We start from the raw sequence: 25,501 nt of genomic DNA on the forward strand, positions 1-25,501 counted from the left end.
GAAAATATTTCAAAACTGATAAAAGCTACAACCATCAGTTATTTTTTGTTTTATTGTAAATGAAATTGCGCACATTTTCATATATAAAAGTTTATGTAACGACTAATATAAAACGATGCAAATATTACGACAACGAGACGAAAGAATTTCTGAGATATTGGCTGAGTTACATCTGTAGCGTAAAGGAAAATGTTTTTAAAAAATTCACCATAAATCGAAATATTGTGCTAGAGACTTCCAATTTATTGCAAAATGAAGGTAAACGATTGAATATTACTAGAATGTAAGATTTTTAGCTTACAATTGCGTTTTTTTACCATTTCGGTTGAGTTAAAGTTGACTGAAGGTTGAAATTTTGGCAGTTATCGTGATTTATGTGAAAATATTTCAAAACTGATAAAAGCTACAACCATGAGCTAATTTCTGTTGTATTCTACATGAAATTGCACACATTTTCATATATAAAAGTTTATGTAACGACTAATGTAAAACGATGCAAACATTACGACAACATGAAAAGAATTTCTGAGATGTTCGGCTGAGTTATGCGTGCAGACGTAAGGAAAAAATTTTTTTCAGAAATTCACCATAAATCGAAATATTGTGCTAGAGACTTCCAGTTTGTTGCAAAATGAAGGTACATGATTGAATATTACTAGAATGTAAGAGTTTTAGCTTATAATTGCATTTTTGACCATTTCGGTCAGTTAAATTTGATAAGCTTGAAATTTTGGAAGGCGTTATCGTGATTTATATGAAAATATTTCAAAACTGATAAAAGCTTCAACCATGAGTTATTTTCTGTTGTATTCTACATGAAATTGCAGCACATTTCCATATATAAAACTTTATGTAACGACTAATATAAAACAATGCAAACATTACAACAACATTACCTCTAAAGTTTTTCTGAGCGCGGACGTATCTACAAAAAGTTTTTTCAATAAAATTCACCATAAATCGAAATATTGTGCTAGAGACTTCCAATTGGTTGCAAAATGAAGGTACATGATTGAATATTACTAGAATGTAAGAGTTTTAGCTTACAATTGCATTTTTGACCATTTCATTTGGAGTCAAAGTTGCCTTCGAAGGTTGAAATTACAGTAAGTTATCGTGTTTTATATGAAAATATTTCTAAACTGATAAAAGCTACAACCATGAGTTATTTTCTGTTGTATTGTACATGAAATTGCGCACATTTTCATATATAAAACTTTATGTAACTGGCTAATATAGAACAGTGCAAAAATTACGACAAAATGACGAAAGAATTTCTGATAAAATTTTAAATTACTTACTGTGTGGGTGTAAGAAAAAAAGTTTTTTTCAAAAAATTCACCATAAATCGAAATATTGTGCTAGAGACTTCCAATTTTGTTGCAAAATGAAGGTACATGATTGAATATTACTAGAATGTAAGAGTTTTAGCTTACAATTGCATTTTTTCGACCATTTCGGTCGAGTCAAAGTTGACCGAAGGTTGAAATTTTTTTGTCGGCGTTTGCTCGTCCACTCGGCATTCAACAGACAATTTTAGTCGACGTTTGCTACGTCCAACAGGCGTTTAAGGGTTAAGAAACAAGCACTGGCAATGATCACTAATGAATATTAATCACTTCCAGTCAATGATGAATACTGAAAGACTGTTTGAAAATTATGCATGCAAAATCACAAACTAATAATAAAAAAAATTATAATTACATACATAAAGATAGCAATCTCTAAGAGCTAAAACACAAAGGTATGTACTTTATTGTATAAGCAACAAACTGGGAATGACTTAGCTACCGCCTAAGGGACTGACAGTACTGGACTCATGCTAAGCAATGTGGAAGTATTCTTATTCTTAGAGTTCTAATTGGGTTTACACTGGAATCAGTGATTCTAAATTTATGGGGTTGTGTTATAAGAACATTCATTAATAATGAGTACTGGGGTGGTTAACAGGAAGGGGTAAGAAATCTACCTAAGAGGAAAAACTCTTTCCTAGAGAATATGCCTAATGTGATATTACTGTACTGATGTTGGTAATGCATTTACAACTCACAAGAGCCAAAGCATGTTGACAATATAAGTCAGAATATCTAGGAAACAGGACAAGAGTTAAAGAGACTGCATAGCAAGTGGTGGTAGGTTTTCAAGCTCCATAATTTACTCCAATACTTAACAAACTCAAGCCTCTATTTCTTCAAGATGTTTTTGAGAGACCTCATCCAGATTTAGAAGTTCCCTACAGTCATCTTTACTGTCTTGGTCTTCACCAGAAACCGAGTTTCTTTTACCACAAACTCTTTCCATTAAAAGCCAAGGGGGCAGAAGAAGGTAACTTTCACTGATGGGAGAATAATGATGTGGTCCTAAGGAAGGAGAAGGAACAGTTTTCAAGAAGAGGGATGGTGACATCAAACTGCTTGGTTTTCATGTAGGTGGAGGAACACTGTCTAAACCTACCCTCTGAAAGCTATAGGCTGTATCCTAGCTTGAAACATTGGTATGTATATTTGAGTTAAGGATGAAAAATGGAATGACAGTCTAAACATAGGTGCAGAATGGCAGGCATGGGACCTGAAGCAGCTACAGTCTCAGTTTAATAAAACATTTTTATTAAATAACAGATTTCTGAAGGCTAGTTATTTATAGTGTATACAAGTGATAAGGTTGTTGGCCTGGAAAACAAGATTGTTCAGTATGCTGATGATGCAGCACTTGTGGGTGTAGTGAGGTCTCCACTTATGAGAAATGAAGCTGCCCCCCTCAGCCTCAATCGGGACATGGACTGGATCAGGGAACGTTGTAGTTGGTGGGGTATGATGCTGAACTCCAGTAAAATGAAAACATTAATGATTAGCAGATCTAGACAGATTTCCCACAAAATCCTCCCTTTCAGGTGGATGGAACTTTGCTGAATGAGTCTGAAATTTTAACTATTCTAGGTGTAACTTTTGACTCACATCTAACTTTTGAGAAAGATCTAATGAAAGTTTCAGCAAATGCTGCTTGAAAGTTAGGTATTTTTCGTAAGGCCTCATATATTTATAATTGTGATAAAATCAATGCAACCTGTTTTAGGTCATTTGTACTTCCTTTACTGGAATACCGTTCTCCGGTGTGGATGTCTGTTTCCTCCAGAGATTCATCTCTTTTAGATAGAGTGGTTCATGATGGTAAGTTTCTGTTTCCTAAGAGTAGCAGTTATGACTTGGACCATTGACGGGTGGCCTCATTTGTCATTTTTTCATAAGTTATATAGTGTTTCAACACAGATCTTTCAAATTCACAACTGATCCCTGATCCCCTTTATCTGCCGAGAGCAACCACATTCGCTAAACAGCAGCACCAATATGCAGTAAATATGCATCGCTGTCGAACTTCTCAGTTCCATAGGTCCTTTATTCCTTACACCGTTGGAATGTGGAACAGCCTCCCAAAGGATGTCGTGCAGTTGGAACTTCAGAAGTTCAAGAGAAAATGCAATGCATTACTACCCTAATACTAATCCTCTTGCATTTTAATACATTTTTATTTATTTATCTATTTATTAATTTATTTTTTCTTTTTTAAGAAGTGGCATCTCTCCTTTCTCTGTTTCCCTTTTCTTCCTAATGAACACCATATTCTTTGGAAGCTTGAATTTCAAGTCAATGGCCCCTGTGGACTTGTTCCATATGAACAGTTTTAATTTACTAAATAATAATAATAATAATAATAATAATAATAATAATAATAATAATAATAATAATAATAAATGGGCACCGTGGCAGAGTGGTTTAGCTTATCGATGGACTGGTTAAGCAACATTGGGGATGGTCAGTCGTTGGATGGGTGACCGCTCTCCTTGACGTTGATTCCTTGGGAAAGGATCTTTACCATAATTTCCTCAGTCTACTCAGCTGTAAATGAATACCTATTCTTGATGGGGTAGGGTCCAGCTATGGGTTAAATAGCAAAATTCAGCAATGATGGAAAGAATTGAAAGAATAAATGACAACAACGTAAATGGAACCTCTGGCAACAGAGGAGCTTCATCAGCAGCCAGGTAAACAACCCTGTTACGGGGAGGATGGTCAGGTACTTAATCATCCAGTAACTGACCACCACAGGTCAACACTAACTAGCAACCAGAGACTGGAGCTGTAAGAGGCAAACCAGAAGAAGAAATGAACATAGTAGAACAAATTAAAAGAAATATGGAGATGCTACATCAGAAGCACCCGATAGAAAGAGGATACAGAAGACTGGTCAACATCTGGAATGGGAGAAATAACACCTCTCAAATAGATTTTCATGGCTGGCAGACCAAATATAGGAACATAAAGAACAGAAAGGGAGGAACTAGAAATTTGTCAGAAATATCACCCAAGAGACCAAGAAGGACAAGACGACAAACTTGCTGTCGTTCTGACACAGAAAATGACAGGAATGATAAGATGCAAAAAACACTGCTAGGGAAACATCGAAGATGTAACAGACTGAGTTGGAATGGGTGGAAAAGAACAGGCAATGGATAAAGCCAGATACAGAAAGAACAAAGATCCCATCCATGTAGCCTTTACAGTATAAAGAAACTAATGGAAAAAACATGTCATTCCAAGTTTATGAAATAATGTGACTAATCCACACCACCAGTATCACAGAAACAAATAAACTGGCATAATGGCAGGAGCAAGACTAGTAGTAGAACTCATGGGGATACAAACACCAACGCCACCATCACAATCAACCCAACAGAAACCAAAACAGCAACTGCCTTGGAAAAGGCATCTGGAAAAACAAATCATGGCAATGAGACTGACTTGGGTAAACTGAAGGAGAAGGCAGAAAAGAGGCAAAGAAACAAGAAAACAAGAGAGGAACTGAATGAGAAATACAAAGTACAAGGGAAGGAACTAAACAACACAATAGAAGATATAAAACAGAGGCTTAATGCCAAAGCACATAAGATCCAGTGGTACATGAACAGGAATAAAGGATACCAACAAAACACTCTAAAGAACGAACCAGAAAAGACTATACAGCCAACTGAGAGGGGAAGACAACCACCAAGAAATTCCTGAAGCCAAACTGGGAAAACATATGGAGCAATCCAGTACCACACAACAAACATGCAACATGGCTCCAGGAAATCAAGGCAGAAAAAATGGGGAGAATAAAACAAAGATTCACCAAGATCATGACACAGTCAGACACCAACTAAAGATAATGTCCAACTGGAAAGCAGGTTCCGATGAAGTCCATGGATACTGGCTCAAAAACTTCAGGGCCCTACACCCACGAATGGCAGAACAACTCCAGCACTGTATCACAAACCACCATGCGCCCAAATGGATGACCACAGGGAGAACATCCTTAGTACAGAAAGACAAGAACATGGGAAATATAGCAAGTAACTACAGGCCTATCACCTGCCTACCAATAATGTGGAAGTTACCAACAGGTAACATCAGTGAAAGGCTATACAACTACCGAGAGGATACAAACACCATCCCCCACCATCAGAAAGGCTGCAGAAGGAACTGTAGGGGCACAAAAGACCAGCTCCTAATAGACAAAATGGTAATGAAGAATAGTAAGAGAAGGAGAACCAACCTAAGCATGGCATGGATTAACTACAAGAAAGCCTTCGACAGATACCGCACACGTGGCTAATAGAATGCCTGAAAACATATGGGGCAGAGGAAAACACCATCAGCTTCCTTAAAAATACAATGCGCAACTGGAATACAGTACTTACAAGCTCTGGGATAAAACTAACAGAGGTTAACATCAGGAAAGGGATCTTTCAAGGCGACTCACTGTCCCCACTACTCTTCGTAGTAGCCATTATTCCCATGACAAAAGTACTGCAGAAGATGGATGCTGGGCACCAACTCAAGAAAGGAGGCAACAGAATTAACCGTCTGACGTTCATGGACGACTTCAAGCTGTATGGTAAGAGCATCAAAGAAATACATACCCTAATCCAGACTATAAGGATTGTATCTGGGGACATCAGGATGGAGTTTGGAATAGAAAAATGCACCTTGGTCAACATAAAAAAAGGCAAAGTAACAAGGACTGACGGGATAAAGCTACCAGACGGGAATAGTATCAAACACATATGTGAGACAGGATACAAATACCTGGGAATAATAGGAGGAGAGGATATAAAACACCAAGAGATGAAGGACATGATCAGGAAAGAATATATGCAGAGACTTAAGGCGATACTCAAGTCAAAACTCAACACCGGAAACATGACGAAAGCCATAAACACGTGGGCAGCACCAGTAATCAGATACAGTGCAAGAGTAGTGGAGTGGACGAAAGCTGAACTCCACAGCATAGACCAGAAAACTAGAATAAACATGACAATACACAAAGCACTACACCCAAGAGCAAATACAGACAGACTATACATAACACAAAAGGAAGGGGGGAGAGTGCTACTAAGCATAGAGGGCTGCATCAACATCGAGAGCAGAGCACTAGGGCAATATCTGAAAACCAGTGAAGACGAGTGGCTAAGAAGTGCATGGGAAGAAGGAATGATAAAAGTAGATGAAGACCCAGAAATATACAAAGACAGGAGAATGAAAAACAGAACAGAGGAATGGCAAAACAAACCAATGCATGGACAGTACAATGACACAGACAAAAGAACTGGCCAGCGATGAAACATGGCAATGGCTACAGAGGGGAGAACTCAAGAAGGAAACAGAAGGAATGCTAACAGCGCCACAAGATCAGGCCCTAAGAACGAGATATGTCCAAAGAACAATAGATGTAAATAACATCTCACCCATATGCAGGAAGTGCAATATGAAAGACGAGACCATAAAATGAAAGATGAGACCATAAACCACGTAACAAGTGAATGTCTGGCGCTTTCACAGAACCAGTACAAAAAGAGGCATGATTCAGTAGCAAAAGACCTCCACTGGAGCCTGTGCAAGAAACACCAGCTAGCTTGCAGTAATAAGTGGTACGAACACCAACCTGAGGGAGTGACAGAAAATAATCAGGCAAAGATCCTCTGGGGACTATGGTATCAGAACAGATAGATTGATACGTGCCAATAGACCAGACGAGACGTTGATTGACAAAACCAAGAAGAAAGTATCACTCACTGATGTCGCAATACCATGGGACACCAGAGTACATGAGACAGAAAGAGAAAGAACTGATAAGTACCAAGACCTGAAAATCGAAATAAGGATGATATGGAATATGCCAGTGGAAATTGTATCCATAATCATAGGAACACTAGGCACAATCCCAAGATCCCTGAAAAGGAGTCTGGAAAAACTAGATGCCAAAGTAGCTCCAGGACTCATGCAGAAAAGTGTGCTACTAGAAACAGCACACAGTGAGAAAAATGGACTCCTCAGGTGGCAGGATGCAACCTGGAACCCCAAACTATAAAAACCACCCGGTCGAATAGGATGACTGTGACAGACCAAATAATAATAATAATAATAATAATAGTGATGTCAAAAAAAGTGAGTGGTGCCTAATGTTTAGTTTCCTGCTTCAAGAAAGAGCAAATGGAAAAGTAGAGGGAAGAGGAGTAACATCTACCAAACTTCAATGATATCCTAGTCAGGTAGAGGGGAAGAAACTACTGAAATCTAATGTGACTGAGATTCTGAGGCAGATGAGGGAGGAGGCAAAATGTAAGAGAACAAGTGAAGGCCAAATACAAAAGAAAACAAGGTGAAGACAAAAAGACTAAAATTGAATGGCTAGAAGAGGCAAAAGCCAAAGTTGTAATAAAAGTGAGGGTGGTAGAATGTGCACTTACATGTTGAGAGGGGAAACATGATTTTTCTCAACTGTTCTTCAACCTTGACAAAAAAAAAGCAGTAAACCTCTAAGACTTTTTAATGTTCAAAAGAGAGATCTAAAGACGCTCCAAAACTCAATGGGGAGAGGAAGGGGGCTGAGGGGAGAAAGAGGTGACATGGAAGTTTCTCTGACTGCAGAATAGACATGCTTCCACATCCCCTATTTTCAAATAAAATTAAAAAAGCTATAAGCAGAAGCAAACATCTTGGAAGAGACAATAATAAAATTTATCATAAATAAAAAATGGAGGGAATTACATAAAATAAATGAAAAATTGGAACAATAATGATCATTAGGATGAAAACTCTAATATAGATGGTTTGTCATGAGATGAAACCAAATGCGAATGACTAACACCTAAGGCAGAAGAGGTCTATCCACCTCTAGCCTACCAAAAGGGAAGATCTCATATATTATATCATGGGATTTTCTTCAAAGCAAAATCTTGATGGTCAGCCATTCCATATATTTTGAATAATTAGGCTTGTGAAAAGGCAGGATTTGTATTTTTGTACAACAAGAATATTAAAGCACTAAAATCTTAGATGAAAAGTTCAGCTAACATAAAAATGAGTTTGAGGAGAATGCGTTTACTCACCATTGTTATCGTCTCTGCAATAATAATGTCAATGACATCACTCCACAAAATGAAACGAGTATGTTGGCGACCAGTGTAAAATGTAATAGTAGTTTGGACTCCAAGTCCAGCCACGACAAGCAGTGTTTCTGAGTAAGAGAGAGGCAAAAACACCACATAAATGTCTATGAACATTTCAATAACATAACGTATAACTGAACTTTCCTATACTAGTAATAAATGACATTTCAAGCAAGATTGGAAAAGAAAACAAACTGCATGTCCCTGATGAAAGAATCACTTAAAACTGGGTCAAAATAACAGCAGTTTATTCTACCGTAATGAGCACACCTTTAGTATTTTCAATGTTTAGACATTTTGAGGACCTTAAGAATAATCCTCTGTATGATGTGATATAATGGCAAGGATTGCTCTGGCATGCAATCAGAGCTATGAGAGAATACACACAGTACATGTGTGTATTCCATAATTCACCAAGATCCCAGTACCTGTAACTTATCTCGTCACTCCTTCAGCCTTTCACTGCTAAATCTTGGAAAACAATGTCTCCTCACTTGACAGTTTTCAACAGAATCCCAAATCCTGTCCAAGCACATGGACTTTTCTCTTTCCAATGCTGAAGGCCCTAAAGTTTAACCTAGCCAACTTCTGTCCTGCTTGAGGACAATATTTGATGAAGTTCAAGTTGTTTTGCACTAGTAAGTGCATCAAGTCTACCTCCACCATTCTTGCTGTTTGCATTCACTTCGGTGGTTTGTCAGTGCCTGTACTAGAAAATCCTTATTGGCTGTGATATTAGCAAGAAAGTGTATGAGGAGTGATGAGGGTTGTAATTTTCTCTGTTCCTTCTTTACTGCCCTACAGTCACATTGGGATTAAGAGAGAGAGAGAGAGAGAGAGAGAGAGAGAGAGAGAGTAGCATCCCTCCACTCAGCTACAACTATATTGCTTAGAGAGAGAGAGAGAGTAGCATCCCTCCACTCAGCTACAACTATATTGCTTTCTGTTTTGTAGTTTCCATCCATTCCATTTGGTCTCTTCTTACTTAGCTGTCCAATTTCTTTATCGTACCATGCTTTAATTTTAAATCAACATAAGAACAACTTTAGTGGGATACCATATAAGAATAAAGAAATGTGGTTATTGTCTTGAACTGATCTATGATAATAATCATTACCAACTGAAAAGCTCTTTTAACAGCTTTTTTTTTTTGCTTCAAATACCTTCCACTTTCAAAAAAAAAAAAAAAAAAAAAATCTGGCACCAGTAAGGCATTGGTCTGCAACTTCATATAAACACAAAAACAGGTTTTGATGTAAGAAAAACCTATTTTTGGTAGTAGCTGTTGAGTCCTCAAGGAGTTACCCTTCCATGGTCTACCAGAAGTCCATGGTGACCAAATTAGTACCAAAGAATTCTCTTTTAGCTGGTCTCGTGGCCGGGTATTATGTCATAGTGATCAACACTATAACGTGATGGAGCATGTAATGGACTCAAAGGGTGCTTTCCCTTATCTTCAGCGAAACTGTGCCCGAGTTGTTTCCATTGTCAAAACCTGCTGGAGGAAGTGATTAATGCGCATGCACAGTCCACCATATTGTTGAAAAACAGACCTGTTGGTCAGTGCAGGATGATCCCTCACCCAATTGCCATGTCTTTTTGTCAGGGAAGCGGGAGGGGAGGTTTTGACCAAAATAATATTTTTACTCAACAGTGACTACCAAAAATAACATTTTTATATGCGACATGCTCTGGGTTTTCGGTGTGAGAAAGGTAAGAGCTGGTTAAGTATATATAACTTTATTTATTAAAAATGTCATAGTAATTACATAGCTGATCCCCACACTGAATGGAGGTGGGAATGTTGGGCATATCTACCCCACAAAATTATCAATAGTAATGAATTTGAGAATAGAAATTTGCTAACATTGAATCAATGTTGTTGAACCTTACTTTTAAGAGAGCTGCTACAGGTAGATACTGCCTCTGGTTGGCGCTCATCTTATCCAGTAGAGGTGAGACGGTAAAGCCTTGAGGGCCTTCTACTACAGTGGGTGCTTTGTGGCGATGGACTAAATTCCGAGGGCTAGCAAAGTACAACAAGATGCCCCTGCCCAGGGCGCAGTGCGACACAAAATAACCAGAGTAAATAGTCACCATAACCACTTAAAAACACCAATACCCAACCATAACCAAAATATGGAGGGTACTCCAAGTACATAGTACTCCCAGGCTCTCCAAAACTCAGCACCCTAAGCGAGGCAAAGAGCTTAAAGAAAGGACATCGCTTTCTACGTTTCCCTCCCCAAAACCACTCCAGCCATGTAAAACGGATCCAAGGTACTGCATTACTTGTAATCGTCTCGATATCCCTTAAATAATGCGATGCAAACACCGACTTGCACTTCCAAGACGTCACTTGTACAATTGACATAAAGGATAGATTGCGCTTAAATGCCAAAGACGTAGCGACTGCTCTTATCTTGTGAGGTTTTACCTTTAAAGATGAGAGTGAGTCTTCGTTCACAATGGAATGTGCTTCGGAAATCAGATCCCTCAGAAAAAATGCCAGGGCATTATTAGACAGGGGTCTAGTGGGATATTTCACAGAACACCAAAGGTTTCTTGAAGTACCACGAATGTCCTTCGTTCTGTGAAGATAAATCTTAAGGGTCCTTACTGGACAGAGAGTTCTTTCTTCTTTAGATGGACCCACTATCTTGGATAAGTTCTTGATCGTAAAAGAACGAGGCCATGGATTCGATGGCGATTCGTTCTTATCCAGAAAGTCTAGGGAAAGGGAGCAAACTGCATTCCCCTGAGAAAATCCTATGTTTCTGTCTAAAGCATGGATTTGACTGGACCTCTTAAAGGTGGCCAAGGTGACCAGAAAAAGAGTTTTCCTGGTTAGATCCCTTAAAGAGATACACTGCATGGGCTCAAAACCTGAACTGGAAAACCACTTAGGGACCACGTCTAAGTTCCAGGACAGCAAGGGTTTTCCTTTAGGCTTTGCGGTGTCAAAGGACTTAATAAGGTCGAACAAATCCTGCTTCAACGATAAGTCCATTCCTTTATGACGGAAACCCGAACTAAGCATAGCTCTGTATCCTTTAATTGTAGAGGTGGAAAGTCCTTTAGCGGAGCGTAGGAGCAGAAGAAAGTCCGCTATCTCTGCTACAGAGGTTTCAGAAGAGGACACGTTATTTTGTCTGCACCAGGACCTGAAGATGGACCATTTTGCCTAGTAGCCATTATCTGAAGACTGTCTTCTACACTTCGCAATTGCCCTTCTTTCGGAGCAGTTGCCTAACAGTTTGAACCCTGTTAGGGCCAGAGAAGACAGGTTTTGGTGGAACCAATGGAAGTGAGGTGGCCTGAGAAGTTGTTGCTTCTGTGACAGTCTCGGGAAGTCAGCAAGAAGTTCCAGAAGATCTGGGAACCACTCTTTTGTTGGCCAGAAGGGAGCTATCAAGATCATGGATAAGTTTTGATGAGACCAAATTTGCTGATGACTTGCCTCACTAACCCAGAAGGGAGGAAAGGCATACAGATCTTTGTTGGACCAATCCTGCAACATTGCATTGGTCGGCCATGCCAAGGGATCTGGAACTGGTGAGCAAAAGAGAGGAAGTCGGTGATGGTCCCTTGCTGCTTAATACAGGGAGAAAGAGTCGGTTCCTCCTTGTTTCTTGATGTATGCCAGTGCAGTCGTGTTGTCTGAATGCACTGCTACTGTCCTCCCCCGTATTTCTGAAGTGAAGCACTGTAGGCCCAGAAATATCGCCTGTGGTTCCTTCACGTTGATGTGCCAGTTTTGCTGTTCCTGGGACCAGGTTCCTGACACTTCTTTTAATCCCAAAAGGGCTCCCCAACCTAGGTTCGGCACATCTGAAAAGAACTCTATGCTGGGGTTCAGAGGATGAAGAGATTTCCCTTCTGATAGCCTCTTTCCGGAATTCCACCAAGGAAGATCCTCCTTGATTTCCATCGTTATCGGGAACACAAACGAGTCCGGAAACTTTTTCCTGTTCCAGCTGACCTCCCTTGGGCTACAGGTATGCCTCCTCCAGGTAGTGGGGAGTATGGCAGGGACTGGCATCTAGGAGAATCAGTGGGACAAGCAGCCTCCTCCTCCACTGACACTGATGCCCATAACTGGGCCACTGTACTCAACCAGATTAAAACGTTGCTCGAACTTATTCTCAAGGATGGCCCCAGACACATGAGAGGTGGTGCTGTGAGTTCTACAAGAAGAGGAGCTCCGGCACTATAGGGCACTTGGGCACTACTGAAGGTTCGGGCGCTATTAGGCACTCAGGCACTTAACGGGAGCTATGGAAGCGGACAAAAAGAACGCTCAAACACTTATGATCTGCTTGGCACCAAAAATCACAATTTTTGAAAGTAAATTGTATTGTTCCCAACTATACAAACCTGAGGTCCTTTACATTAGGAATTACTTTCAGCGTAGGCTGGAAATGGCCTTTAAACTCTTGAGCAAGGTGGTTGGGCAGTAACTACCATCAGGTAGGCGGGAATACCTGCCTGCCCGGATGTAAACATTCCAGTTTGCCTTTTGGTCCAGGTTCAAATTGAGGGGTGGCATGAGGTGGGCATAATACGTAATGTAAAGGACCTCAAGTTTGTATAGTTAGGAAAAATACAATTTACTTTAAAAAATTGTGATTTCTTCCGACACAATATACAAACCCTCGGTCCTTTACATTAGGAAGACTCACTGGTTGGAGGGAGGAATCTGAGTGAGTTTCCTGAACTGACTGGAGTTCTGCACACCTGGGCTACTCCTCCTGGTTGAAAGAGCGAGGAGGAGTACCCGAACCTCTGACATATTGATCAGAGTGTAGGAACTGCAAGATCAAATGTCAGACACTGGACCTTTTTGCATGAATGAGGAAACGTGACTCATACGAAATAGGCTGGAAGAATCTTAGAGTCAGAGGCAGTAAGGAAAAGCTGAGATAGGGTTTCCCTTACTGCCAGACTCTCCTTTCTCCCCTTGCTAGAGGACGGAGCAGAATTGCTTCTATGATTCTAAGAGAAAAATAAAACAGGTGCTTGATGTGTAGTCTTACCGCATCAGTGCCAGGTCCAGCACGTGTTCTTGTTGAGTAGCCACCACAGGGCCAAGGAAAAAAGGTTCCAATGGCCTGTGGGCAAAACCATTGGAAGACAAAAGTGTGGTCTAAGAGACCATGTCTTGCTTCCAGACCGACAGAAACTTCTGGAATGCGAGGGATGGACCAAGCCATTGGCTTCGTGAGCTCTCAGGTGGAAGGTACCGGTATCGTCGTCTTCAGCTGCCGAGTACCTCCTTCGATCGCTTCACGAAGCCAGGAGGAAGGTGTGTCCTTAGGCACTTCTTCCTTGGGAGAGGGAGTACTAGCGGCAGTGTCGACGACATCTAGGTTAGGAGTGTCGAGCCTTTTCAGAAAGTACCACAGCTCCCTAAAGGACAAAGTAACGAATGATCTGGATCATTGATACTAAGTCCAAGGAGGAGGAGAACCAGGACGACTCGAACTCGACAATAGATGCTGAAGGATTCGGAGTCCACCTACAATATCTGAGAAGGAGTCGAAGTATTGATCCTCTTCACCTGTTCTTCCATCTTCTATGCCAAGGCCGGAGCAAGATGAGAGATGGTCCTACGAGGGCACATCTCTATCCGACGGCTCTCGTAAGGGCGCGTGCAGCATGGGACAGGAACCCTAAACGAGTCATATGCGACCCAGGGAACAGTTCCCTGGGACAGCAAGACCAAAGAAGCTTCTCATCCGTAGCTAAATCTTGACTGAGGAGAAGAGGGCTACTTCAGATAGAAGACTAGGTCGCAAGGGCCTACGTTCTTCACAAATGAAAGGCAAAGAAGCAACCCTCGGCAGAGAAAACGAGGAAGTCCAGACTTGAAGAGCAACGCTGACCCGAGAAAGAGTTCTACAACAACACCTACCAGCAAAGACGGCTCCAGTCCCTGGAAGTGTTGCAGAGGACTTCAAGAGATATCCAGCTATAGCCACTGACGCTCGGTGAGAGAGCCTATGCTTGCAAGGGAAGCTGGAAGGTCTCCCAGTCCCAACCATGCCAGGATGTACTGCCCGAAGAACCACTTCTTGTGTAGCTGCTACAGGAGGTTGGGTCAACCAGAACTCTTCTCGATGCCTCGGCTATCAGGTTGGGCAAGAGGCAAAGTCTTCCAGCATTTGTCTGTAACTTGGGGTGAGCAATGTTTGAGAACCCCCAGCAAAACAGACAAATACAGAGGGATAATGTAGATACAAAGTTTCCCAGAAAGACAGCATGCCTCGCCGTAGCGGCCCCTGGGTCTGGTATGAAGGAGCGAGAAAAAACTACCGACTTGTGCAGGGAGGCAACAGAAAGACGGTAGGGATTTCTCAGTCGAGCAATCTCTCCGTGAATCCTCGAGTGAGCAGCACGTTCTGTCCTGATCACTCAAACCCAAGGCCAAGCTCGCCTGCCAATACATCCCCACCTGGGATGCTTCTGGCTAGCTGACCTGTCGAGTGCGTTATAGAACACTCGAGTACCTGCAAATGTGGACAGATGAAACAGGAGGAAACGATTCCCTCTTGTTTGTCGGCGGAATGTGTTGAGTGCAAAACTCATCCTGAATTCTCGGAAGGCCAGAAGGCTGCCTTGAGCCCAGGATGATGATGAGAAGGTACTAATCGTCCCGGTCACACACCTTCAAGACAAAGTCTTACAGGTGTTCGCCTATTCCCTGATCAGTGAATCCGTAAGTTGACACATGATGTGAGGGGAATATGCAGGCATATTTGAAGGTTCCTTCAATCAAGTATTAACCTAACTCCTTCCTCATACTTCGAAGAGGAAAAAAGGATGGAGGAATGGAAGCAGACTTCCATTCTCCGCCAAGGGGAAGCTTCTGCAAGATGACAGGATACCGAGACAATTAGCTCTAGCCGGGCTGGCATTTCCCGAATTGGGAGCACTGGAGAGGAAGCGGGATGAAAAGAATTGCCGAGACCTAAGGGAAATAGATACTTCTCCTGAAGGAATCCATTCCCAGGTCTCGGCAATGTCGCTGCCAGCTCCAGAGACTTGATAAGTATCATTAACTTCTTCCTGGTCAATACTTCTTTCTCTCTTCCCTTCTTCCCTCCTCCCTTATGGGAAAGAGGGTGGAAAGAGACACAGTTATGCGCACTTTCCTAGAAGGGTAGGAGAGGCTATGTTCTGCAATCTTCTATCGAAGCCTGGGACTTCTTAGGAGTTGAGGGGGGTGGGGGCTGGCAGGCACAGCCGATGCAGGAGCTACAGAAGCTGCTCAGAAGGCAGGAGCTACTGCAACGGCCAGGAATATCACATGAAAGTCACCAGCAGTGACAGGAACAATCAGGACGGCTGCGGCAGGAGACCAGGAAGAGCCGCCCAGAGACTGTCTTCGAGTTAACAGGAGTATAACACAGGGAACAGCGGGAGCAGATGGACCACAGATATGTCAGAGGCATTGCCACAGCATACACGAAGGCCAGCAATGACAGCGATCGATCCATATTGGCAGGAACAGGGTAAGAACTATCCCGACATGGAATTATGTCATCCAGCCAGGTATTGTGGTCGATCCCGAAGCAAAACTAATGAATGCCGGGACTCCTTCATGCGAGATATCCCCTAGATATCCAGCCAACTACTGCTGTGTCTGTGATGCTCACTGTCAACCTGAAAGGAAAATGAAGTTTTCATAATAAAACTAATATTGTAATACTTACCTGAACACCTGAATTAGCCCTGATCACCTACCAGCCTGAACTACATCCCCATAGCTTTTACCCACTAAGTGGGTAATTAACTGCCAGCATTACCAACGCCTACAGGAAAATCTTGTCAAGTGAGTTACCTGAAGTGCCGTTGGCAACACTGCAAGTCCCGGCTGAGTGAGGCCGAGATCCCCAACTGCATTATCCACTATTCAAACTGAAGTGGGGTGGAGGGTGGGAATCATTCAGGTGTTCAGGTAAGTATTACAACATTAGTTTTATTATGAAAACTTCATATTGCAATACACTCCCTGAACACCTGAATTAGCCCGATCAACAAAATTTTAAGGAGGTGGGATCAATCTAATTCAGCCTGACCTGCCAACAGGGAAAGCAGGTAACTCATTATTCGCCTACTCTGTATAAATGAATGTATCCTCACCTGGTTATCCCACTTGGCAGGTGAGAATGTCTGTAGAGAGAGTACCCCGATGTCAGTCTCATGTCTAGGTACTGTCTGAGTCGAGCTACCTCTCATGTGGTATTCAAACCTCCTCATGGATAGAGAGTAGCAAATTAAAAAACCAACCTACCATGTGGCTAATCACAGCCTCCCATGATTAGTGGAGAACGACGAACCTCCCAAGTGACTAATCAAAGAACTCTCATGTATGGAGGGGTACGATGAACCTTCCAAGTGGCTAATCAAAGCACTCGCATGTATGGAGGAGTACGAAGAACCTCCCATGTGGCTATTGTAGCCTCTCATGTATGGAGAAGTTGACTGTGCAGGATCTTCGAGTTCTTTGCCGCCCGTTGCCGCCGATGTCTGCACAGAGGAGGATGAAGAAACCAAACCTGTCCACTGGATCTGCCTAACTTCACATTACTAATGTCAAACTTAATACTCTCACTATGAACCCCGACTGACAGAATCCAAAGTCCTCAGACTACATTCATTACCTAGAGTTCTTCCCACCCAAGACATTACTACTTAATTATAAGATCGAGTTGGTCGTCACGAAGGGACCAAGCGAGTAACTCGAAGAAAACTGAATGTCTTTGGGGTAGAAAGTCGTGAAAACCGACACCGACTCCCAAGTGGCCGCCTCTAAGAACCTCCGCAATGAGAGTGTACCCCCTTAGCTAAATGAACGCACCCATGATAAAAGGGTTAGCCGCTACACACGGACTAAGGGAATAACTTTCATGTAAGAAGGAGAACGATGAATCTCCCAAGTGGCTATTCAGAGCCTACCCAGTAAGGAGGGAATGAGGTAGTGTGCCGAGCCGATGACCCTCCGCCCTGCAGTTGCAGCAAAGGCCAACGAGTGAAGAAGTATCCCAGCGCTGACGAAACAGCCTAGGCTAGCCTACGAGAGCACCTCTTTGGACTCTTGTAGGGAAACTATCAAAGACTAGGATACTTAAAACATACTAAATTTAAGTTCATGTGATTATACTATCACTGTTGCTTAAGATTCTAAAGCCTAAAAGGAATTCCCCTATCTGGTTAACCTAATAACCACCGCACTACGTGAATACTACCTTAGCTAAATGAGCGTACCCTAGATAACAGACTTCGCTGTTAAACGTGGACTAAGAGAATAACCTTCCGAGTCTTCGCACTAAGAGAATACTACCTCAGCTATCTGAACGCACCCTAGATAGGAGAATTCACCGCTATACGGGGTGGGGCGAATTGAACATCTCTTAAGTAAAGGAAGAAAACACAGACGGACTCACAAGTAAACTACCTCCAGAATAGAAGACTCTGAACCATTCCTTAGAAAGGAAGATGAAGTGGACATACTCCAAATAATGTGCGGTAATGAAAAAACTGTTAAATACTAAATATAATGTAACGTCAAATTAAAACTGTGTTCAAGGGCATAAAGCTCGCACCACACGAGAATCGTGAAGTGTGCCCGCAACTGTGTTTGTGGAGTGAGCGCTTATGAACCAGGAACCAGGAACCCTCTCTCCGAAAGTAACTAATCACATCCTTGACAGCGGACAGGAAGGATTCCGGGTGAGACGAGAAGTGCACACAGAAGCGGACGGAGTTTCTCAACCTTTGATAAATAGACTAATATTCGCTTAATGCCAGAACCGAACACTTGCACATAAAGAACCTTAAATGAACGAAGCAGAGTTTTAGCCTCTGACTCTGTCTTCGCCGCGAATTCCGGAAGAAGAGAACTACTTATCATTTCCCACCTAGGAAACCAGCCTCGGAAACTTCCCGAAGCTTGCCCACCTTTTTATCTGCAGCTAAAGCCGAAAGAAAGAAAACACCTAATCAGTTATCTTAACATTAGAACTTCCGACAAATCTCATGAAGGAGCCCGAGTCGGCAAGACCAGACATTAAACTTAAAGGAACGTAATAAGTCAAAGATCTTACTACTAGAAATTTTCGGGAAGATGGAAAATCTACTGCTAAGTGCTGAGCGGTAGCCAGCAATAGCCGAAAATGGAGGAATCTTGACTTTCCGGAGGAATAAGAGAAAACCAGCTATTTTGGTTATGGCAGGCCTAAAGATGGAAAGACCTTCCTTGTGACACAGATTCCCCATGTCAAGCTGACCTGGTAAAGCTTACAGGTTGACTTTCTCGAGCTGAAAGAAACACTGTCTAGACATAGCTTTAGAGTGTCTGGACTGTCTAGCTGTTCGCTCGGCAGTCGCCTGCAACTAGGTTCATCACGCAAGAGTTTGGATGATAATGGTGAAAATGTGGTTGTCTAAAAGATCTTCCGCATGAGGAGGAACATCAGAACTTCCGTAAGGAGCATTAGGAATTCCGGAAATCGAGGGCGTTAGGGCCAGCAAGAAGCTAGAGTCATAGACGTCTTGACACTCCCACAATTCCTGATTACCTGATGAATGAGACCGAATGGCGGAAAGCATACACCTCTAAGTTCTAATGATCTTGTTCCTCCCGAGTTCTCAGATATGGCAGTTATGATGTCGCAAAGCAGACCCACTACTGTGTTGCGCACTAGGACCGAAAAACACCTGAGGGCTTCCTTTACAGCCCTGAGGTTCCCGAAGGTTATGACTCTTCTCTTTCCCGATCCCTCCAGAGGCCTGAAGCCGGGGTTCCTCCAAGGTTGCTCCCCAACCTTGATATGAGGCATCTGAGTACAGATGAACGTCGGGAAGAGGGGAGACTATAGACCTTCCAGATGTCAGATGCACTTCTTCTATCACAGAAGATCTGACAAGCGAGAATCATTCCAGATTATACCCTCATTCTCGATGCGGAAGTCCCAGTGATTCCTGAGACATACCTGAAGAGAAAAGCATGCAGACACACAAGACCTGAGAGAGAGAGAGAGAGAGAGAGAGATAACATTCTCTCTAAGAGGCTTCTCCAAGTGGGTACCGGCTGTCCCCTGTTGGACAGGAACACCTCTACTTCAAAATTTTGTACCCTCAACAATGCATAACTGCCGACACGAGACATGAGTTAGAAGCAACAAGTTCGTTATACTGGCCACATCCCCTGAACCCAGAGCAGCCACACTAATCACAGCTTGCTGTGACGCTGCTGCTGACGAAGGCTACACGAAACTGACCATGGAGGAGATAGCCTCCTCCCTAAAAGACTGTTGCAGAGTGAAAAGGCACCCTCAACAGAACCCTCTCCGAATGTCCGGATAGTGAGGCGGAAGCTTTAAAAGAAGTCCCTCCTCTTCTGCCAAAGAACATTGTACAGTCAGGCAAAATGTTAACTTGGTATGCCAGCCCCACTGACACCAAAATGATGAGGTGTCAGGCAGTACCGGACCGGAGGGAGTATATCCATCTTGTTTGAGAAAACCCTATCAACCCGGACACATCCACACAGAGTGGGACAAGGCCTCCGAATGGCTGCAAAAGGTGTCCTCAAGATACAAACCTCCCTAGATGAAACTGAGACCAAACAATTGCCAAAGGAACCCGAGAGAGAAGAGCCTCAACAGATACGTTGAGAGGAACCCTGACATCCGCAGAAGGGTTATCCGCTACCTTGTTAAAACCCCTCCTGAATAGGAAGCAAGGTTTAATCCCGCTTACTCAACCCTATCAAAGCCACTAACCTACGTCTGCCTCCCTCAATGCCTGCCCGACACGGCCAAAGCAGACCAGATTCTTTGATGATTGAGCAACTACCGGTTTTGTCGCATATAGCGACTCGAACATCGTTTGATTCGGTAGTGTAGGCTCCTCCGGAACCTTGGATTGAGGATAAGTGAGGATGAAGTCTACCATCCGCTTATACTCATTCTCATTAGCTGAGGGAGAACTAATATCCAGTACCGGATCCTCTTCTTCAAATGAACAATCCTTGTCGGACTGGTCCGACAGATCCGGAACAGGAAAGAGGCAGGCCGACCCCTAGCAAATGCCAAACTCGAAAACCCGGAACTTGCTACACCTGGGTGCATGAGACGGACACCTGACGTATCAATCGCAAACATATTGGAGGCACCAAAGTAGGCTGTGCAAACCCTGCACCACCCAACAAGGATGACACAACACCTGGGCCGGCTATACCTGGGCGGACAACGCCTACTCCTGAGAGCAAAGAGGCCGCAACACCCGAACCACTCAAATCTGGATGTATCAAAACCGCATGAGAATGGGAATCCGGAATTGAAGACCTTGAAGACCCGGAATCAACCCCAAACCTACATGGATGCCTAGACAGAGGGACAGAGAAACCTGCGTGAAAGTTGAGAATGAAGAAGTCCAAGGAGGGAAGAAGGAGAAGCCACACTCGGAGTAACCAACAGGGCACCTAACACTGACGTTGGACAGATGGAGAAGGTCCCAACCGGATCGAACTCAAAGGAGTTTCGAAGGGGAAGTTACGAGGTACCGAACTGAAGGTAACAGAGTAAGGTAAATTACCAACTATCCTGGAGAATGGAAATGCTGCGGAAACTATCGGTGCTGATACACAGAATGCTGGGGTAGGCGAACTGCTAACTGCCGTAGCATCCGCAAGAATCACGGAGGATACATTACGGTTAGGAACCCGTAAAGAATGAAAATAAGGAGTTGGTGACGCCTCTGCAAAGACCTGAGAAGCAACTACATCGGATGCCTGAGAATCTACAGGATTCGCAAAAGGTGATAAAAACGACAGATCCATTAAAAGTACCCCTTCCCTTAACCCTGAAGAAAAAGAGGGAGCTGCTGAAGCTCTAATATACAGGGTTGAACCAAGAAAGCCTTTGCTCTGCTGAGTTATAAGCCAAGAAAACAGGATGAGCAACAAAGACCCCAAGGAGCCCTCCGAAGAGCGGACCGAAAAGAAGATTGAGAAGGGCAAAGGAAGAAGGCTTGGAAGAAAATGGGGAAACGGAAAATTCCGTAGCGGCCGAAGAGGCCATAGATTTCAAAGAAAAAGGCTGGTTCTGTTCCCCCCGCCCCTGATAATCTTAACAGACATTATCAGAATCAGAAAATTCTTTAAGACATGATCATGAATATTGGAAAAACTTGATCGCCAGAATTACCACCACAGCAAGACGAAAGAAATTTTAACCCCTGAAGGAAAAGGAACCTTCAAAGAAGGAGTACTCACGGAAAAACAAAAATTCAGAACCAGATACATCAGAAACCAAATCTGAACGACCCTCCACGGATCTGGAAACCTTCGTTGCACAGAGCACAAAGCAGGAAATAAAACTGACGATTGATCTAAATGAGAGACCTAAACATTAGCGACCCCAACCAAACCTGAACCCAAAGAAGACTGCACGTTCAACTACTCTTCCTGAATACTTCCTAAATTAGAAGTCCTACTCTTCTGAGTGATTCCTAATTCTAAATCCACCTTTGAACTTACACTTTTAGAGGGAAGGGGGAAATCTGCTGCCAACACTGCCTGCTCCGCGGCGGGGGGGGCGGCAGATCCTACCTTCGAGGTTTGCGGTTCTCCATGACCCCTGGCACCCATTAGGGCTGGTTCTGGAACAGGCAGGGGGGCTGAAAAAAACGATTAGTATCTACAACACTATTACTACTATCATTATCTCTGGTTTCCATTAATTTAATCATAAAGCTAGAAAAATAGACTAGACATACTCAGCTAATAACTTGTCCTCTAACTTTTTGAATAATTCTTCCATCTGATCTACCGACCAAGATTTTGCCACCTATCTGACTGATACTACACTACATCTTCCTACATAAAATACAAACATAATGTCGATTGTGTCTGAGGGTACTCATCCTGCGCTTGCAGGACGTGTAGGGCCGATGAGCGTCAGCATCTCCAGCAGTAGAAGGCTCTGTCATCGAAGATGTACACGAAGTGGAAGTATCAGCGCTAGCAGACGGCGACGTCAACTTGTTTGACTTATCCAATCGAGTCCAAAGTACCGATCCCAAGGTCAAAATCGGGAGAGGAGTTCCAAATCCCACTAAGAAAGTATCCATCCAGGAGAAAATGCTTTGAAAACAGTCCAAATCGTGATCTGATGTCCAAATTCTTAAATGGGGTCGGGCTAAATGACCAAAAGTTCGCCTGATGTGGGACACACCCACACAGCATGGATTAACAACAAATAGCAAGTGGGGATCTCGGCCTCACTCGGCCGGGACTTGCAGCAGTGTTGCCAACAGCACTTCAGGTAACTCATTTGACAAGATTTTCCTGTAAGAGTTGGTAACGCTGACAGTTAATTACCCACTTAGTGGGTAAAAGCTATGGGGATGTAGTTTGGGCTGGTAGGTGACCTGGGCTAATTCAGGTTTTCAGGGAGTGTATTGCAATAGCAAAGATGATTAGAGAGGGAAATTCCTCTTGCTACGAAGGGAATTGCCCTAAGCAGCGAGAGGAGGTACCCAAGAAGAGGTTGCCCGACGCCCCCACCCCTCGTGGTCTTTGCCCGACAAGTGAGCGAAGAGGGTGAAGGAGAGAGATCTCTACCGAAGGAGAGAAAGGAAGAACCTACAGGGAGAGAGAAGGACGGAGGGGAGGCCACCAAGGGCGCCGTGGAAGCGTAACTTACAGACAACGCCCACAACCTCCCACCCGCCCCGCAACTCTCTAAGCGCAGGTGGTGAAAACAACATTCAGCACAAGTAGAAAGGAAGTAGTCATGCCCTTGTACACGGAGGGCGGAAGCCCAAGAAGGGAAGCGAACTCTTACGTCCCAATCAATGTAGGGGAGCGAAGATATTAAGTCCCAATATAATATTTCTGATTGTACAGGGGAACACCTTCAGTATCTAAATAAAGGGCTACTGGAGAGAAGCATTACCACTTGGTTGCACTCCTTTAAATACACCCTTGGCCGTCAATCCAAGACACAGTGCAGGGGAACGACGGCTATGCAAGGTTATCACAAACCGTGGGTTTGTAATAATAAATATCAAACACACATAATATAAACACAAAATACATTAAGATCCCACCAGGATAATAAGAGCTTAATGACAGTCAGGCAGAGAGATCCAAAACCATGTCTGCATTGCATGACGGCCAAAAGCAAACTGGAATGTTTAAATCCGGGCAGGTGGGTATTCCCGCCTACCTGGCAGTAGTTACTGCCTAACCACCTTGCTCAAGAGTTTAACGGCTGTTTCCAGTCTACGCTGAAAGTAGTTCCTAATGTAAAGGACCGAGGATTTGTATATTGTGTTGGAACAAGTTGCAATTATACCAAGGAAAATATGAAAAAATGAATGACAAAGTAGCATCATATTTACCATAGAAAAAGTAACAGTCACCCATGTGATACATGCACAAAACTCTCTTTACCTTTTCATAAGTTGTATTTCAACAAAGATTTTTCACACTCACAATTGATCCCTGAGCCCCTTTATCTGCTGAGACCAACCAGATTCACTGAACAGCATCACCAATATGCAGTAAATGTGCCTCGCTGTTGAACTTTTCAGTTCCAGAGGTCCTTTATTATTCCTCACACCACTGGACTGTGGAACAGCCTCCCAGAGGATGTCGAGTAATTGGAACTTCAGAAGTTCAAGCGAAGATGCAATGCATTACTACCCTAATATTATTCTCCTTGCATTTTAATACATTTTTATCTATTTATTAATTATCAATTTATTTTTTCTTTTTCAATAAGTGGGATTTCTTCTTTCTGTATTTCCTTTGACTTCCTCTTACTTCTTCCTTATGAACACCATATTCTTTGGAAGCTTGAATTTCAAGTCAATGGCCCCTGTGGGCTTGTTCCATATGAATAGGTTTCATCTACTGAATAATAATAATAATAACAATAATAATTTTGTTCAAAGATGCAAACTGCTGACAATTTTCAAGGTAGACTGCTCAATTTTATATCATTCAGCAGCTGAATGATTGCTCTATACAATGGGGTAAAAAAATCCACAAAATAAGTTTATTTGAAATAGAGTATAATTCACGAGATATGGGAAAATTTTGTACTTTCCCCAAAAGAATATTTGCCAAAAAAAAAAAAACTGCTATAAAGTCTTAAATTTTTATCCACAGCACACCCAGATAAATTACCTACTTATTGCAATGCAAAAATTGCAATTGATTATACCAAGAAAAATATGAAAAAACAGATGACAAAGTAGCATCACATTTCCAGTAAAGTGGCCCTCAGTCAATTGTTTGTCCCCTTTCCCCCTCACCCCTCTCTTTCTCTCTCTCTCTCTCTCTCAGAGAGAAACATAAATGATGTAATTACAGTGCAGAATAAAAATTTAAAAATATGACATTTTCATAATACGATAAAGTTTTATATATACTTACCAAGCAATTACATACCTAATGTTTCTAGTATTGGCAGCTAAAATTTGAAACTCGCAGTCGCAATTCTTTTGTTTTGGTGTACGTGTCTAGCCCCGCCCACTTTCGGGGAAGAAGAGGAAAAGCTGAGCAAATGGTTTCAATTTGTTTATGCCATTATGTCCATGCGAGGGGGAGGAGGGTGGGCTCCCATTCTGTAATTACTTGGTAAGTACATATAAAACTTTATTTTGTTATAAAAATGTCATCTTTATATAAGTGACTTACCAAGTAATTACAAGCTGATTCCACATTGAAAGGAGGTGGGATACATGGACTACTCTATCCCCAAAACATTGTATACAGTAATGAATCTGAGAACAGAAAATTTGCTAGCATTGGGACAATGCTTATTGTTTCCTTACCTAGTGAGAGAGCGGCTGCAGGAAGATACTGCCTCTAGTTGGCACTCATCTCACTCAGTAGAGGTGAGGGGTATGGCCCTGGGTTGCCTACTACATCAGTGAGACTTACAGTGAAGCACATCACCGAACGTTAGTAAGTACAGAAAATTGCCCCTCCCCAGG

The 25,501-nt window shown here is 42.6% G+C and overlaps 1 protein-coding gene across 8 annotated transcripts in view; it reads right to left on the reverse strand.

Moving 5' to 3' along the window:
- Positions 1–25,501, reverse strand: part of LOC136855826 (phosphatidylinositol N-acetylglucosaminyltransferase subunit H-like) — a 167,374-nt gene that overhangs the window by 100,304 nt on the left and 41,569 nt on the right. For 7 of the 8 annotated variants that reach the window (XM_067133186.1, XM_067133194.1, XM_067133244.1 and 4 more), the window contains one exon: positions 8,426–8,553. In XM_067133186.1, coding sequence (XP_066989287.1) covers positions 8,426–8,553 — 128 coding nt within the window. Of the gene's footprint in view, positions 1–4,670; positions 5,925–8,425; positions 8,554–25,501 lie in introns of those variants that run through there. The other variant, XM_067133234.1, reaches the window with a different exon arrangement.

This window comes from Macrobrachium rosenbergii, chromosome 3 (assembly GCF_040412425.1).
Source record: "Macrobrachium rosenbergii isolate ZJJX-2024 chromosome 3, ASM4041242v1, whole genome shotgun sequence".
Taxonomy (NCBI): Eukaryota; Metazoa; Arthropoda; class Malacostraca; order Decapoda; family Palaemonidae; genus Macrobrachium; species Macrobrachium rosenbergii.